Consider the following 19266-nt stretch of genomic DNA (forward strand, 5'->3'; position numbering starts at 1 on the left):
ATGGGGGCATAATTTCCACCAGTTTATGAAAATATGGTCAAATATTGTTGGTGGGGTTGCATGTAGTCTGAGTGACTGGTGATTTATTTGAACACATGCCAGGCCGCGCCGACAAAAAGCTGGTTATTTCTGTAGGCATTATGAAACCAAGCACGGAGCGTCACCACCAAGTGTCACACTGATAGCAGCGCTACCAGATAATAACCCTTCCCCTCTTCTTTTTTGGTTCACTGAGAATGAAAAGCAAATTACTGATCGGTGACTTGCAGCGCAAAAAGTGACTGACCTCTTTTTCAACATGTTTATTGAGTGCATTTTAGTACAATAGTTCTCAGAAAGTTACAGCTTACAAAGTCTTGACACATACTTGTCACAATTTACAAGTGGTAGCTATACAGAGACAATAAAAAAGAAGAAAAAAAAAATCACCTTTCAATGTACCAGTGTACGCACAATTATGTCCACACACACGTTTTGTCTCACACACACACAAACACACGATAAACAAGCACTGACGTGCACACTCACAGTCTAATCCTCAATCCATTGTGTGCCGCAGGAGGGAGGTTGCGGCGTACCGGAAAAAATAGCCAGTTTCGCTTGCTGACCATCTTCAATGGCTGCTTGCTGTGGTTCTCCTACATGTTTGCCATCCATTTGCCTTGTAACTGCCCTCATGCGAGTCTATGCACATGAAACTGTGGCTCGGACGCGCTTTTATATACTTTTAAATCAGCGATTCCTCCGTCTGAAACACAAGAAAGCGAGAGAGTAACAGAAGGGTTGCCTTACTGCAGCACGTTCTCCAGCGAATACCACAACTTCTGCTTTGTGACCAATAAAGGACATCAGCCAGCGAAAGGAGGGGTGGTCACTTTCTCTGACAGTTACAGCGCCGTGAAACATTTAACAAGCTCTGTTCTTGTGTCTTGTATCAGCTCGTGAAGAATGGCTTCCATACAAAGCTGCTTTCAGCGGGGAATGGCAAACCGCCTCTCCATTCATCACACTCGAGTGTCAGATATTTCGAAAGACAAACAACGAATGGGAAATAAAGAATTTCTCTGTTCCATAATGAGTACATTCTATCATCTTATTCACAGGCTTTTGGATTGAAAAGTAAATAGATGCGACCGAGATGAATGGAGGATTGATGCATTCAGGCTGCGTCAGTGAAAAGGATCTATGCCGCTCTTCAAGCCCATGTCATTATATTTAGGCATACAATAAGTGAGTTGGCAAATTGAAAAGAAAGTCACTGATTCTGACCAGAAAAGAAACCAGTTGCTTTTTTTTTTCTAATCCAAAGAAAGCTGCATTTATGTAATGAAAGATGTGCTACAAGAATCACAAAATGAGATGAAAGGCGCTGATTTGCGTCAATAAACTAACTTTCAGCCTTTAATCAGCCCATTTCTCCTTATTTTCCACTTCTACCCCCCCACCCAATGTCTACCCTGATACAAAGTGACTCATCCTGCTCTTTCAGTCTCCATCTCTGCTGGGGCTTAGCCCACTTTCACCATTTAGGTTGTGAACCAAAAGCAAGAATATCACAGATGTAACTGAGGGTTCCACAAACTTAAATTTTCATTTCCTTGTAGTCCTGGTAGTGATTGGATGCCTGTTCAACTGGGGGAGGCACAGCAGGTATTTGCTCTCCTACGTAGGCAAACGGGCATATGTAGGCAGTCATTTCTCAGGCCGGTCAAAGTCAGACCTTGTCCCAAGACATTGTAGTTACATCGAGAATAAATTATCTGGAGATGTGCCAGCCAGCAGGAGCAGCCACAGAGGGCAGGACAGACAAGGGAGGCGGAGAAGGAGTATTTGAAGGGGGTGAGTATACTTAATAATCTGCTAATGGGCCTGCCGTCTAATTTTGGATGCAAGGTGGTATGCACTGTCCTCAGTCATGTCTTTTCAAATTGGGCCAAATTGGACTTTAACAGATGCTGCACTGATTCAATACAGTGGCTTGATAATTGTGAGTGGGGTAAAGCATGTTTTATAGATAAAAACAGGCACTCATATCTTGAGTAACCCCCCACTCCCAAGTCATTTGCTAGAGCACATGGCACTGTAGCATAGCAGTTGAAATACCAACTTATAGACCAGGGTTCAGTTCTAGGTGTGTTTGCCCCAGGCTACCTGTCTGTGTCTCTGAATGACACACATAATCTGCATTGTCCCAGTCCACCCAGATGTAAATAGGTACCAGCTTTGGGTGGGGTGCAACCTGCAATGGAGTAGTGTCTCACTGATGGCAAGTCAAAAATGCTTATCTGATTCACACTGCAATATTCCTGGGCCAGGTATCGTCATTGTGCGAGAGCGTCAAGTATGACATTTTGGACATGTGGGACATTTCTCTGTGTATGATCCAGCACACGGATACTTCAGTGTTGCAGATCCCAGTGGCTGGAGAAGGCTAAGGAGACACTCACGTTTCACCTGGTTGCAGGAGATATTATTTTCAAGAGGTACAGATGGAGGTACAGGTGGTTCGCCCGGGTGATTGTCATCAAGGATGAAAGAGGGTTCTTTGGAGTGGTGGGCAGTGATGCCCAGCAGTAGCCCATTTTCCCAAACTTGCCTTGACCAATAAGCCTCAAGGGCCATATCAGATTTTTTTTTGTGAGAAATGTATATTTTGTAATTTCATGAGAAGTTGTTCATGTTACACTTTTAGATGAATGCAGAGCTTCTCCCAATCAGATAATACCAACCAAAGACTGAATTTAGATATGACAGTTCTTAAATGTCGGAGTTATGGAGCGATTACTGAAACTCAGGAATTGTGCCATTCCGCTCGCCCTGCCTGCCATTTTACTAGCAGCATACACTATAAGCAGAATGCATAGATTTTCTCAGAGGCTTATCTTTGGCAGTCTGAGGGAGGCCCTGTGAGCCATTTAAGCCTGCATGTTCATCAGAATGGCATGAAGCGTCTGTTGGCAAACCTCAGCCCAGATGTTCAATTTCAGCGTAGAGAATGATGCTAATTCACTCCAATTTCCTCTGCCTTGATTAGGCACTCTTACAAGCATTTTAAATTTGCTACAAATCTCATCTTGGCTAGGATATCTGCAGTGCTTCTGAGAAAATCAAGTCACATTTACCTGAAATACAATCTATCAAATATAACAGAATGTCATCAGCAAGTCCTTACCATGAATTCAGTCTGGCCAAGGTTTGGATTTTTGGTCCTCTCTGGATGATTCTGAGCACTCTCAACACAATGACAGATAAACATAAAATAAAATAAACATATCTGTACAAGTAAGTGCTCACCAGCAAGAGACAATATGTGTACACCCACATTTAACATTATCTCCAATAAATTGATATTTCATAAATTGTTTTTTAAATTCTACAGCAATGTTTATATTGATCTACAGTACAAATTATTCATCCATAATGCTTTAACATTTTCATCTGGTTAAGATTCTGTCAGTATTGTCCTTGTGCCCCTAGTGTACAGAGAGACAAACAACACAAGTGTCCGTTGTTCAGTCATCCGAAAGGAAACATGGCATCGTAGGAATCTACACATAGTCTGTGTCTATCACAATCTAGTCAACAAACATGAATTTGCCAAAAATGCAAGCAGAGAGTTCTGTACATACATATTCATACGTATCACCTTCAATATGAAGGTTTATTGTGAAATATATAATCATATTTAACAACAGATAAACATATTCGTAGTCTTTGAATCTGGGTGGGGCTGGTTAAGAAGTCCTTCAACAAGCCCTTCCACCCAGGACTCCACAGGTAGTGTTTAAGTTAAAATACAAGCGGACGGCATCTTGCTATAGTGATAAAAGAAGCAAACGGATGGTCAAAGACAAAAATAGAACTAGGCTCTGAATTTTCACCAGTCCATTTACAAGACATTTGTTCAAACAAGCAAAAGATAACATGAACGTATTAAATGGTGCTCTGCTGTACATCCCTGTATACTTCACCCTTACATTATTCCTAGTGGAAATGATTTTTCTTCTACAACTTGCTTCCTGCCAGGTCAAGGCATCTTCATTGCACAAGCAGAGATTATGAGTAAAATCACAGGTGTTCAACTGCCACAAGACTTTTTTTTTTTTTTGGTCTCACACTGCTCTTTACAATTATAACAACGTCAGTTCCAGATAGTATAGAGTGTAATGTAATTCCTTTTATCGAACAGCTGAGAGATTCCCTGTGTTAATCTCTGTTAGTTATTTTGGTTGATGATGACATGAAAAGTTGACCCACAGCAACTGATGTTTGCTGTTCAGGTGTGGGCAAATGGGAAAATGGTATCAAGACGGGACCCTGAACTCCTGGTTTTTGATTACAAGACGTATGACAGGTGTTAACCCTGGTCTCCTGTTGTCATGGTAGTGGATTAAATTAAGACAATAGTCTCGACTCTGGCGCGTTCCGATGGATCAGGGGTCATTCGATGGCTGCCGTTGGTGGTGGTCCTTCGAATGCTGCTGGCTCCATGGCACAGCGCCCCCTGTAGTCATGCCATAGTTGTGGCCGTCTGGCTCATCTGCACCCTCATGGACTGGATATTACTGAGGATCTTTTTCTGATGGCCTGCCAGGGTTACCCCTATTCTCAGTAAATCCCTAGAGAAACAGAGCAAGAGACGGACTGAATTGAAAAGCTGTTTTCAAGCAATTGAGGAGAGGATTTCCATCATATTGAAGATGGAATGAATCATCTGAGCACATAGGAGTTATGCTAGCTGTGCATGCACAACATTAGGTCCCTACAATAACATGAATAAATTCACAAAGAAAACCTAGTGATGATAATTGGAAAAACACTAATTAAAAAAATACATTTACATTAGAGAACACTTAGAAATGCATGTTGCTTTGAAATGCAGAGTGACTGTATAAATGTCAGACAACCCAAAGCGTATATTTTTAATGGAAAAAGTGAAATTGATTTCTACACGAACTTGTAGACCGAGCTGTACTGCTGATTAATAGGAATAAAGTGGAATGTTTGTGTCTACCTCTGTTACAAGTGCTATTAGAAATGTTGCCCTTAATTTAAAGTACATCACATACACAATAGCAATGAGCCGCTTGAACACATGCATCAAACAGATTAAAAGAGCGAAAAGTATACACATTTTCTTCAAGGTAATACAGGTCCTCAGGTATCTATAAAACCAGGAGCATCACACCCATTGATGTTATGACACCACTTTTTATTTTATTTCTAAATTGGAAATGAGTGTGGCATGCTCTTCTTCTTTTCATACACCTTCTGACCAACATATTGATTTAAGTGCCTTAGGTCGTGCATTTTCCACCAAATGATAAAGGGAAAGTCATGTTCTTTTTCCCCTTGTAATTGCTCCTGGCAGAGAGGAGGATAGAAGGAGAGAACCCCTCATTCGCGCGCATGCTGGACGAAGCAATCGTATGAAGCACCGCTCCACACATTAACATAATATTCAGGAAAAAGCCTGGTGAAAATGATTAATTATGATGCAAGGTTTACCGGATCTATCTACAAAATTTAAAACTGGTAAATAGTTTGAAGTCTGCACTTTCAACAAACATTCAAACAGAAACAGAGTGTGGGGAATTTGATGGGAGGACCACTTTATTCGGTCATGTGACTTTGACGCGTCTCCGCATCAAACGACTCCAGAGGGTTAAACGTGGAAGTCCTAGTAAGTACAGCTTGAAACGTAATTGACTGTGCTCTAACAGCCTAAAAATTTGACGCAGAAGCAACGTTTGTTGTGGTTTTTGGCCAGAGGTGTCAAGTAACGAAGTACAAATACTTCGTTACTGTACTTAAGTACACTTTTTAGGTATCTATACTTTACTCCATTACTTGTTTTTCTGCCTACTTCTGACTTCTACTCATTACATTTTCACACAAGTATCTGTACTTTCTATTCCTTACATTTTTAAAACAAACAGCCTCGTTACTCTTGGCTTCAGTTTAATGTTTATATATATATATATATATATATATATATATATATATATATATATATATATATATATATATATATATATATTTCACGTCATGTGCGCCTGTAATCAACTTTTCTGCAGCACGGCTTTGCTTTGAACCCTGAACAAATCAAAGCAGTGGTTCGCAGATTGAAGCAATGCTTCGAGCTATTGCTTCGTTTATACTTTCTTTCGCTTAATTTTCCTCCGCTAAAACCCTAAAGAGCATACTTCTGTGAGTATTATTTACCTTTTCTATGTTAAACTGACCTGTTATGGTCTTCTGAAACAGTTGATAGATGTGTTTTATAACTTAAAAACGGGAGCGACGCTAACGCGTTAGCATGTCTATGGCATTTTCAATGTTAAAACTTAGCATTAAGCAGTTGCAGCTCTCATCACGTTCGGGTGCATTTGTTTACAAATTATAATATTTCTTAAATTTAGTTTTGTTTATATATTAATAATCTAATGATTATTATATACAATTTTAGAGAAAGAGGCAAAAAGAACCTGAATAGAAACACAACAGAAAATATAAAAGCAATGAACATACATAAATACATACATACATAAATAAATAAGTGTTTCCTGTGAACACCTAGTGACTCTTACACCTCCACTTCATCCCTGTCTTATTTAATGACAGTTTGTTTCAGTCAAACCATATTTTCAATTTGTTAATTTCTTCAGTGATTTTCTCCAGAACTATCTGCCAAACTAGAAAACTGCTGCATCCTAGTAGAATACTACTGGAATGAATTTGAATAAGGAAAGTTGTGTTTTGTTTTGTTTTGTTTTTTCTCACTAAATGGATGCTGCACTCACTGCAGTTTATTGTCTGGAATAGTCCCAGATTGCATTTCAGAGCTTCTAGAATTGAAACATTTTCGTGCAGATGGTGTTGGGGGGTAATTTTGGGTTTTGGGCCACATGTAGAAGGAATCAGTTTTTAAATTAAGCTTTCAATTCATATAGTGGCATCTACGTTTTTTTTTTTTTTTTTTTTTAAGGTTACTTTATACTTTTATACTTTCAGTAGGTTTTGGAGCACATACTTTTTCACTTTTACTTGAGTAAAGAGGTCAAGTTGATACTTCAACTTTTACCAGAGTGTTTTTAAACTGTAGTATCTATACTTCTACTTAAGTAACAAATGTGTGTACTTTTGACACCACTGTTTTTGGCTGAGGGTGCAGCTTTACTTTCATGTGTGATTGGGTTGGCAGTTCTGTACTTTATAAGTGCATGAGTTGCCAGGTCTTCACTTTATAAGCCAGCCTGACCGCTGTTTCATCCCATTTTTGCACTGTTTCTGGATGGTGGGGGATCGTAATACAACTGTGCCCTGTGGAATAAGGGGTATTGGTTGCTAAAAGTGCTTCACAATAAAAGCATTTTTGTTTTGAAGTAGGACCTACACAAAGGGTTGATGTCCTGCCTCAGAATACTTGTAAGTCATAATCCGATCCCAGTCAGAATCCAATCTGAGTGATTTGAATTTGATTTTGTCATTCTGGAAGGTTCTCCTTTCTCTACAGAAGAATGCTGGAGCTTTGATAGAGTGTCCATTGGGTTCTTGGTCACCTCCTCGACTAAGGCCTTTCTACCCAGATCGCTCAGTTTAGATGGGTGGTCAGCTCTAGCAAGATTCCTGGTGGATCCAAACATCTTCTATTTATGGATAATGGAGGCCACTGTGCCCACTGAGACCTTCAAAGCAGCAGAAATAATTCTGCAGTCTTCCCTAAATTTGTACCTCTATACAATCCTGTCTTGGACATCAACAGACAGTTCCTTTGACTTCATGCTTGGTTTGTGCTCTGACATGCACCATCAACTGTGGGACCTTAAATCATGACCAATCCACTGGATTTACCCGAGGTGGACTCCAAAATAGTTGTAGAAATATCTCAGGGATGATCAGTGGAAACAGGATGCACCTATGCTCAATTTTGTGCTTCATGGCAAAAGCTGTGAATACTTATGTGCATGTGAGTTATTACCTTTTCTTTGTAAAAAAAATTGCAAAAAAAAAATAAATCATACTGTCATTATGGGGTGCTCCGTGGAGAATTTTGAGGGGGAAAAAAAAATGAATTTCATCCATTCTGGAATAAGGCTGTATCATAAAATGTGGAAAATTTAAGCACTATGGATAGTTTCTAGATGCACTGTAAATCAGATTTTTACTGGCAGGGCAAAGTTTTGCAGGTCAGATGATGAAATTTGGGCTAAAACCTCAATAAGTCATAACTGCGGATGCTGTACTAAACCGCTTTTTTAACTAAACAGTGTTATGATCACCTTCGTCTCGATGTAATTATGTTTTCATTTATGTTAGTTATTATGTTATGATCCAGGTTTGATCAAACTTGGCAAGCAGGAGACCATTAACTAATGAGGGTTGCAGTCCTTAATAAATGATCCAATTTCATTTCAGTTAGAAAATATGCATCAGTCACCAATGCGCCTTGTCACCAGTCCTGTTTGTGATATTCATGGACAGGATATCGAGGTGTAATCAGGGGGAGGAGGGTCTTCAGTTTGGTGGGCTGAGGGTCTCATCACTGATTTTTGCAGATGATGTGGTCCTGTTGGCTTCATCAGTCTGTGACCTCCAACACTCACTGGGTCAGTTTGCAGCAGAGTGTGAAGCAGCTGGGATGACGGTCAGCATCTCTAAATCTGAGGCCATAGTTCTCAGTGGGAAACTAATGCATTGCTTACTTCAGGTAGGGAATGAGGTGGAATGAGGGAATGAGGCCCCAATTGATGCAGTTCAAGTACCTCGGGGACTTGTTCACAAGTGAGAGGACAATGGAGTCTGAGTCAGATCTGATCCAGATTTTGTAGCCGTTTAAATCTAACACTGAAAACCCTTTTTAATGTATATTTTACATTATATCTTAATCAAGCATGCCCCAATCACTCTCATATTCGAAAGTGAGGTGGAGAGTGACACTCTCTATCTCCTGACAAAGTCTGACCTGTATCTGATCTGGACTGTGTAATTTGTGGACATTTGAATTTAATACGTAAAATGCCTTTTGGTGTACATTTTGCATTATATCTTAATCAAAAATGCCTCAATCACTCTCATTTTTCTGTGATGGATTTACATACACCACCAAAATTAGATGGAGGTTCCAATTTTATACCTGTTTGTCTATCTGACAGTTATCAGTCTGAAACTAAGTGCCAAAAAGCAATAACAAATTGTTCATAGGCAAGATAACCAATGTTGTTTGAGAATTATCTGAAAAATAATTCAGACATTGAAAAAGTTGGGAAAAAAACTGAACAAAAAAAAGTCTTTGAACTAAATACACATAGTACTCCTGAAATTTAATCACATCTAATTTAGCTTATAAAAATCCAGTGCTAACAGGACTTTGACCTTGAAAAATTTTCCCAAGATGAAATTTTGTGGAATTGGAAATTAGTGTTGGCGGAGGTTTGTGCTCTACGAGGGAGGTACACTAGTTTATTTTTATTGTAACCATTTAAAAAATCCACTCTGCTTATTCATGGTAAAAAAATGATACTCTCTTGATTGAGTCAGTTTATACAAACACATCTATAAAGTGCCATATGGATATGGAACTCCGGGTGTACAAGTAACAAACAAACTCACTCGGAGGTCATTTGAGCCACCAGCTGCAGGGAGGTAAAACCTGAGTTGAGGAAGTTATCTCTGTACTGGCACATCTTGATGGCAGCGAGCCAGTCCTCTACGGAGCTGAACGTGTTGAAATCAGGTATGGATCTGTCCAACAGTGGCTGAGAAGGCCTGGAGGAAAGAGACAGAGAGACAGGGGAAAGGTGAAGGATAGCACAGGGCTTTGACGTATTATTAACCAAGGGGAATTTAAAGAGAAAAAAGTGTGTTGAGTTGTTCATATGGCTAAGACAATGTAAGTTGACGCAGAAGGTCGTGCTATATACCTTAATTTCATCATTTTCTTACATCGATCCACTCTAATCTCATTGTGAAAGTGTCAAATTACAAAGCATTGCCAAATGTTTGGCATTGTGGGAACGGACTATGTCTCTGCAGTAATATGTGACCCATGGGGAAATTAGTTGTCAGCAAATATATAGTTTTACAGTGTTAACTTTCCTCCCTTGATCACAAGGGAGGAATACACCAAGAGTGTATTCCTCTACTGATTCCTCACAGTATCACAATGTTAAGATGTTAAAACAAGAGCAACCTGGGGGCAGGCTCAGTGCCTAGCAAGTAGCAACTGTCCATCTATCCATCCATTTTCTATTACGGGTGACAGGGGGCTGGAGCCTATCCCAGCAGTCATAGGACATGAGGCAGCACGCACACAAACACAGGGAGAACATGCAAACACCACACAGAAGGGCCACAGGCTCTTGCTGTAAGGCGATAGTGCTAACCACTAAGCCACCATGCTGCCCAAGTAGCATTTGTAACATTTTGTATTTTTCACGGAAAAAACATATGAAATTTTATGGAAAGTTTGCCTTCTCTGGGTAAAAACAGAAGACAATCAAGTCCATCATTTTGAGAAACAGTGTATAACTGTTTCTCGAAATGCTGGACTTGAGCAAATTCCAATGAAAACACAAGGTAACCTCAATGCTAGTATGTAGCTCTCTCACCACAAAAATGTATGTCAGATCTGGGTTTACATTTTAAAAGAAACTCTTTCTTTCTTTTTCTTGCCTGCTTGTAGTTGTGAGCCTCATTAAATAATTGTTTTTCATTTTGAATAACAAATTTTATTTTCAGTGATGGGCACAGTTCAACAAATTCACTAACCACTAATTAGTGAAACTAACTTATTTGTTAGTGGATTAGCTTTTCAGCTAACATAAAAAAACATGGGTGAACCAATTAGCATCAACTAAATTTAGTTCCACTAACTTAGACTATTGATGTTTTTTTGCTAGCATAGTTAGTAACAATGAAAAACATTTGTAAACCCTAAAATCATACATATTGGTTCCTGTCTGCTATGTATTTTGCAGCAGTGAGGCAGCTGTGAGGAGCTGAGCTCAACTCCACCCCAACAGAAGGAGCCTGGCTGCCAGACTACCACAAAAAAGTCATTTACATTCACAACAATGGGGTGGTCCAGACGTGAGGCAGAAATCCTAAAAAGGAAAGCAGCTTTGACTTATGGTTTTGATTTATAAACCAAATTAATCCGGTTAGTTTAACTACATTAATGTCAACTCTGTCATTTTTACAAAGTGAAAATATGACATATCTTTTAATTTTAAAGTAATGCACCAATTTTGAAGGTTTGAACATTAACATACAGATGCTGCATGCTGTGAATGTAAATGACTCTTCCTTAAGGCAGTGGGCAGGGACAGAAGCGCTGACATACTGAAAGTTAGTGGTTAGCTGTAGCTTCCGCTATTTTTTTAGTGGTTTATTGGTTTAGCTTTATAAAAGTTAACTTTTCAGTTAGCAGATTAGCGGTTAGTGAAGCTAACTTTTTGGTTAGCTGTACCCATCATTGTTTATTTTAATGTGGAAGGCATTTTTTTGCTCTGAATTGTCAACAAATATTGCAAAAAAAAAATATAAGTGGTTGTGCTTCCTTCTCTTCTACAGTTAGCTAGTTCTCATCGCATGACCAAAAACCCTATATTGTGGACCCTGAACAAAATTCATATAGTATATTGTATTCTATCAATCAATTCAATCAATTTTATTTATATAGGGCCAAATCACAACAAACAGTTGTCCCAAGGCACTTTATATTGTAAGGCAAGGCCATACAATAATTACGTAAAAACCCCAACGGTCAAAACGACCCCCTGTGAGCAAGCACTTTGCGACAGTGGGAAGGAAAAACTCCCTTTTAACAGGAAGAAACCTCCAGCAGAACCAGACTCAGGGAGGGGCAGTCTTCTGCTGGGACTGGTTGAGGCTGAGGGAGAGAACCAGGAAAAAGACATGCTGTGGAGGGGAGCAGAGATCAATCACTAATGATTAAATGCAGAGTGGTGTATACAGAGCAAAAAGAGAAAGAAACACTCAGTGCATCATGGGAACCCCCCAGCAGTCTAAGTCTATAGCAGCATAACTAAGGGATGGTTCAGGGTCACCTGATCCAGCCCTAACTATAAGCTTTAGCAAAAAGGAAAGTTTTAAGCCTAATCTTAAAGGTAGAGAGGGTGTCTGTCTCCCTGATCTGAATTGGGAGCTGGTTCCACAGGAGAGGAGCCTGAAAGCTGAAGGCTCTGCCTCCCATTATACTCTTACAAACCCTAGGAACTACATGTAAGCCTGCAGTCTGACAGCGAAGCGCTCTATTGGGGTGATATGGTACTATGAGGTCCCTAAGATAAGATGGGACCTGATTATTCAAAACCTTATAAGTAAGAAGAGGAATTTTAAATTCTATTCTAGAATTAACAGGAAGCCAATGAAGAGAGGCCAATATGGGTGAGATATGCTCTCTCCTTCTAGTCCCCGTTAGTACTCTAGCTGCAGCATTTTGAATTAACTGAAGGCTTTTCAGGGAACTTTTAGGACAACCTGATAATAATGAATTACAATAGTCCAGCCTAGAGGAAATAAATGCATGAATTAGTTTTTCAGCATCACTCTGAGACAAGACCTTTCTAATTTTAGAGATATTGCGTAAATGCAAAAAAGCAGTCCTACATATTTGTTTAATATGCGCTTTGAATGACATATCCTGATCAAAAATGACTCCAAGATTTCTCACAGTATTACTAGAGGTCAGGGTAATGCCAGCCAGAGTAAGGATCTGGTTAGACACCATGTTTCTAAGATTTGTGGGGCCAAGTACAATAACTTCAGTTTTATCTGAGTTTAAAAGCAGGAAATTAGAGGTCATCCATGTCTTTATGTCTGTAAGTCAGTCCTGCAGTTTAGCTAATTGCTGTGTGTCCTCTGGCTTCATGGATAGATAAAGCTGGGTATCATCTGCGTAACAATGAAAATTTAAGCAATGCCGTCTAATAATACTGCCTAAGGGAAGCATGTATAAAGTGAATAAAATTGGTCCTAGCACAGAACCTTGTGGAACTCCATAATTAACCTTAGTCTGTGAAGAAGATTCCCCATTTACATGAACAAATTGTAATCTATTAGATAAATATGATTCAAACCACCGCAGCGCAGTGCCTTTAATACCTATGGCATGCTCTAATCTCTGTAATAAAATTTTATGGTCAACAGTATCAAAAGCAGCACTGAGGTCTAACAGAACAAGCACAGAGATGAGTCCACTGTCTGAAGCCATAAGAAGATCATTTGTAACCTTCACTAATGCTGTTTCTGTACTACGATGAATTCTAAAACCTGACTGAAACTCTTCAAATAGACCATTCCTCTGCAGGTGATCAGTTAGCTGTTTTACAACTACCCTTTCAAGAATTTTGAGAGAAAAGGAAGGTTGGAGATTGGCCTATAATTAGCTAAGATAGCTGGGTCAAGTGATGGCTTTTTAAGTAATGGTTTAATTACTGCCACCTTAAAAGCCTGTGGTACATAGCCAACTAACAAAGATAGATTGATCATATTTAAGATCGAAGCATTAAATAATGGTAGGGCTTCCTTGAGCAGCCTGGTAGGAATGGGGTCTAATAGACATGTTGATGGTTTGGATGAAGTAACTAATGAAAATAACTCAGACAGAACAATCGGAGAGAAAGAGTCTAACCAAATACCGGCATCACTGAAAGCAGCCAAAGATAACGATACGTCTTTGGGATGGTTATGAGTAATTTTTTCTCTGATAGTTAAAATTTTATTTGCAAAGAAAGTCATGAAGTCATTGCTAGTTAAAGTTAAAGGAATACTCAGCTCAATAGAGCTCTGACTCTTTGTCAGCCTGGCTACAGTGCTGAAAAGAAACCTGGGGTTGTTCTTATTCTAAATTTCTCTATTGTTACAGTGCACCTAGAAAGTATTCAGAGCGCTTCATTTTTTTCCACATTTTTTTTCTTTTTTATGTTACAGCCATATTCCAAAATGGATGAATGTTTTTCCTCAAATTCTAGACACAACATCCTATAATGACAATGTGATTTTTTTTTTTTTAAGACTGTATGCCTTTTCTTGTACTTTCCCTATGCAATACTGGTTGGCATAAATAAACAATATCAATAAAAATCTAAAGAGACTTCAACTTGTGTGAAGCCACGAGAATGGAGATGGATGTTGGGTGGCTTCTAAGCACCATGGCAAATACTGTGGAGGGAAAGTTTAAGCTTGATGCAAGCAGAAGTAATAAAAGATTTCGTATGTAATCATGAAACGTATGCATGTGTTTGCTGACTGGGTGAGTTTCTTGTGTTAATAAATAAAAATCTGCTAAAATAACATATTTTTGCATACTTAAAAGTCCACTTCAGTATGATTATGTGTTGCTGCACAAGTGTTTGAACTCACACTGCGGGGATGTTGGCTACAGCTTTGAGGCTGGCAGGGTTGCGGATCATCTTGTCGAGGGTGCTGACGATGTCACTAAATCGGGGTCGAACATTGCGGTCTTTTTGCCAACAGTCCAGCATCAACTGATGCAGAGCACTGGGGCAATCCATGGGCGGTGGCAGACGGTAGTCTTGTTCGATGGCATTAATCACCTGGGGGAGGAAGGAGACCAGTGCAGGTGTTTTATCCAGGTGAGCGATATTGATATGGCACGATCATCACAGAGTAATCACTAAAGGAAGAGGTATTCAAAGCATAAATAAAATCAAAGATGCAAGCAAATATGTTGGATGCACAATATACTGTGATACACAAACATGAAAATGAAAAGTAATCTTGATTAACGCTGAATAGCCAATGCCACTTGTTATATTGCTTCATATATTACTGAATGATAAGTATGGATGCGTTAATATTTAATATGTGGACAACATTTTACTGGAGCAGACTGAGTAACTCTAACAGCGTTTTATATTATTTGGTCGTTTAACTTATTTGAATACTTTAGATTTTATGAACTTATTTTACTGCATGTTTTTTATGACATATCTGAGCTTCAAGTAGAAGTAGTTCCAATTCATACCAGCCATTTTGTACCTAGCTTACATCCACTTCCACCAAAAATGCTCCAAATGTCAAAGGCTTATGTTTCTGGATGCACAGACAAAAAATATGATCTCAGCTTTCTTTGCCTTGTCCGGGAACGCAAACTCATAAATAAACAAGACAAATATAACAGATGGGTGGGAATAATCACACAGATCAACAAAAGCAACTGGCAGTAGAAGCCAGTGTGCAGAGCAGACATTGTAACTGTGTTGCATCTTTCTTCATTTACATTGTTGGAAGGCAGCTGATTTTCTTCAGAAAAAACACATGCAAAATAGGCCATCATGGCCGTTGGTGAAGGTGCAGGTGCTTATCCCTATATTCTGGAGCATTGAGCAAACAAGAGTCTATGACTCCGGGTGGATAGGATGCCAGTCCAAAGCAGGTTACATCCCCAGTCAAGGCTGGCACCCAATTACAGACAGGAGGACTGAGACAATTGAGGTAAAGTGTTTTCTTCAAGGACACAGAGAGGTAGTGTGATGAAGAATTGAAGCCAGGCACACGTATTAGAAGCCAAGTTCCTTCTCCTACTGAGCTACCTGCGCTAGGATTTCTTTAGACCTAAAATTAACAGCCATTGATGCAAAACCTCACATTGATTGATAACTTGTACATTATGGCATTGAGATCATTATGAAAAAATGTGCACAGTTTCTCCAATCGCAGTCACAGAAATCTATCATTTCTTCAGGGTTATCTTGGTGGCGTTCCTCACTAGTCTCCTTCTTGCACGCTCGCTCGGGTTTTGAGAACTGAGTTGTGTTTGTAATTTGAAAACTGAAAATTCTGTTTGTTAAGACCATCACTTTTAGTGAATGTGTGGCTGCTCACAGTGCCATGAACACTGCCATCTACTGCCATCTACTTTTCAAATTTACTTTTTTTACAAATAAAAAAGTGACATATTTACAAATACAGACTTATTTGTAAAACCTACCACATGTTTCAGTAAGTGTGTGTTATAATACCAATCAACCAACCACTGACGTCAGGAAACTAATGTACCCATACTGCAAAGCGGCTTACGTGTCTAAACGCTAAAACCTTCGAAATTAGTGCATTATTTTAAAACTAAAACATATAGCTGATATTTTCACTTTGTAAAACATCAGATGTGATGTTAATTTCAAGAACTTGTCCGGAATTAGTTTGTTTAAAATTATAACCATAAGTCAAAACTGTCTGCCTGTCAAAGACTCCAGTGAAATGGCCGACAGGTCTGTATAGTGTGAAGAAAAATAATCTTTGTTTTTTTTATTTTTTTTATTACTTTCCTCCCTCTTCCTTTCTATCTGATAGTCAGCTCTCCTCTGCCTGCAGAGGATAGAGTTCTACCACTCATGGCTGTCTGTCTGCTACAAAAAAAATGTAACAGACAGGCACTAAAATCTTTTATTTCAGACTTTACAAATGTTTTTAACTGTTAAGCTTTATTCACTATGCCCGCAAAAATATGTTAGCGGTCTAAAAGTTATCGGAACTAAATTTATTGGAAGCTAATTGGTCCGCTGATGGTTTTCAAAGTTATCTGGAAAGCTAATCCACTAATGAAAATGTTAGCTTTGATAATTAGCGGTTAGTGGATTAGCAGAACTGTGCCCACCACTGGCTACAGGTATTTCAAATTTGTAAAGATGTAAATGAGTTCAATAAATGCATTTATAGATGCTGACAGTAATGAAAAATTTATTTCCATGACTGATTTTTCCACATTGCTGGAGTTGCTCAGCTGTGCGAACAATAAGGTATTTTGCTATAAACACAATATTAATTTCACTGAGGTTTCTGTGACTGGTTTCAAGATTTTTTTTCCCATTCTGTAATCATCTCACACGCATTCTTTGTTTCTAAAGAGACAGTTAGCATTCAGGTTGAGGAGCCTTTCCTCTTAACTCCAGCCAATCACAAGCCTGTCTGTCCTGAAGGACCCGGTGAGGAACAGCAGGGAAAGGAGAACAGAGGCCGTGTCATTCTAGAAAGAAGCCAATGGGAAATGTCTATTGCACACAATTAGTACTGTGAAGTAGACCCACTTGACAAGTCTGTTCAAGCCTGCCCCAGGCTTGCTGAAAATGAGGTACAAATAAAGGGCTTAGGGTTGTGGGAATTATACCACACACAAGTGCTTTGTAAGACTTGAACCAAGTTTGATCCAAGCTAGGGGATACAATTTCAAGTACCCCTTTCAGTTATTTGGGAATATATATTACAATATTTCCTTCTAAACATGTGAACTCCTAAACCAAAGAAGGCTTATGCTTTTCAAGATAAAACAAGGCATACATTTTCCATCACTACTAGGTCTACTAAATTTGACATTTGTCACTGTACTATATTGCCTGAGAAATGTTGAAACTTCCTAGTTATCACCTGATCCACCTCCTGCCATTGGAGTTATCCTATTATTTTCTTGATTTGGCTAATGAGTGAGAACATTTTATGAATCTATTTATTATATTTGCATAAGTTCCTTCTGTTTGTTGCACAGAGAAAAATTTCCAAAGCAATATCAAAAATATCCCAACATATTGGGGAAGATGTCAGTTTATATGGAGAGTTTTGGTTTTTGTCAAATTTTGTTCATTCTGCTTTGAAAAGGCAGATGATAGATGTACAAAGGCAGATTGTAAAAATCTTATAAAGAAATCTACAAATGATCTGAAAGCTGAATGGAAGCTTCATCTTCATGTATCTTATCTTTGCTTCTATTCTTCAGGGTTCAAAGGTCTCTGTACTTCCAGTTGGTTCCTGGCCTTTATAAGTACTAAAGGGTTCCCTCATCTCCACAATGTCTGGCTTTATGGCTGCTCTCTTGCATTTTTTCCTTGTGTTTGCCTTGATGTTTCTGACCTACATTGCCTCTCTGAGTTTACTGAGTTCTTTGATTTCCATTCCTGGTTTTAGTCACTTGTAAAAGCTTTCTAAATCATTATTGTATAAACCGAACACTCACACTCACTGGACAAAAGCTAAAGTTCAAATGTTTTTGTATAGTTTTCCACTGAATAAACATTGTATATACTGGATTTTGTAAAGCAGATTTTCACTCACATCAGACAAAATGTCCCATCCCATCGCAATGTATTTCCATTAATCCCTCGCATGTATTGGACAGAGCAGTCTCGGCGTTTGCAGTTGCAACAGAGGTACGAAATGAAGTTCAGCACTGACACTCACCAATTTGAGGAAAGTGGGTGCCATATTTCCTTGATTACAAGCCCAGGTGTTTATATTTTTCACAGCGTGCTCAGAGCTGGCGCCTAAACAAGGCTGGCCTTTATTCAAGGCTGGCTATTATGAACAAAATGCTGCTTGCTGCCTGCACTGTAACATGGTGTTAAGTTTCATACATATCTCTGGGTGTGGCAAACAAAAGACAACCACTTTAGATCCGAGCCCCTGCATGGCTGCAAACCCTCCACATAGCCTGACATGCACCTGCTATACGATGGAGACCGCAAGAGCTGTGATTTGTCACGTTTACGTTTTCACTCCTTCCTCTCCCGACATATTTTAATAGTTTTTGCAGTGCGCATGCTGATTACATTTCGATCATGGATCAAATACATTTAGCAGAAATGTCCGCAAATATGGCCAACATTACAATATGGAGTCTAAAAACTACAAAGACATTCAACTGACCTTCAATCCATGGAGACACATTGCACGTACCATAATGTTGGTTTGGAGGTTAATGATTGAATAAAGAAGTGGAACTCATTGAGGGACAAATTAATCTAGAAAAAGCTGCTGTTCCTGCAGTAAATTGCAATAAGATGCCCAATAATGTGACAGAGAACTTTAAAAGGGTCATGCGCATGTCAACGTCATTGCATGGTCACAGACTTATCGAGTTGCAGAAGCATAAATGAGGCTTTAGGATTTTAAGGTACAACTCTGAAAAAACTCTCTCAAAACTGACTCGACTTAATGTAATATTTTTATTTTTTCAGACAAAGTTTTGATCCGGCCATTAAATGAGACAGGCCCCTATTCAAAGTCAGGCATTTAATTTAGGAAATACGTAAGCCTAATCGGTGCTGGGGCTTCCCCGTAGATTGTTCAGCACATCCTAACTGTAACTAATCCATTACATACATATAATGGATTTTTATCCGTTTTATACATATAAGAGATTTTGTGGATTTTGTCCCTTTTATATATATATATATATATATATATATATATATATATAGCAGATTTCAGTTACAACAGACAAAATTC

At 38.9% G+C, this 19266-nt stretch overlaps 1 protein-coding gene across 2 annotated transcripts in view; it reads right to left on the reverse strand.

Annotated features, from left to right (window-relative positions):
- Positions 1 to 285: 285 nt before the first annotated feature.
- LOC117521852 (ephrin type-B receptor 1-B) overlaps positions 286 to 19266 on the reverse strand; it is a 667735-nt gene continuing 648754 nt past the window's right edge. For both annotated transcript variants that reach the window (XM_034183208.1, XM_034183207.1), the window contains exons 14-17: positions 14389 to 14582; positions 9613 to 9768; positions 3173 to 4619; positions 286 to 748 (exon numbers count right to left, since the gene is read on the reverse strand). In XM_034183208.1, coding sequence (XP_034039099.1) covers positions 4511 to 4619; positions 9613 to 9768; positions 14389 to 14582 — 459 coding nt within the window. In that variant the 3' untranslated portion in view covers positions 286 to 748; positions 3173 to 4510. The remainder of the gene's footprint in view (positions 749 to 3172; positions 4620 to 9612; positions 9769 to 14388; positions 14583 to 19266) is intronic.

This window comes from Thalassophryne amazonica, chromosome 12, assembly GCF_902500255.1.
Source record: "Thalassophryne amazonica chromosome 12, fThaAma1.1, whole genome shotgun sequence".
NCBI classification, from domain to species: Eukaryota; Metazoa; Chordata; class Actinopteri; order Batrachoidiformes; family Batrachoididae; genus Thalassophryne; species Thalassophryne amazonica.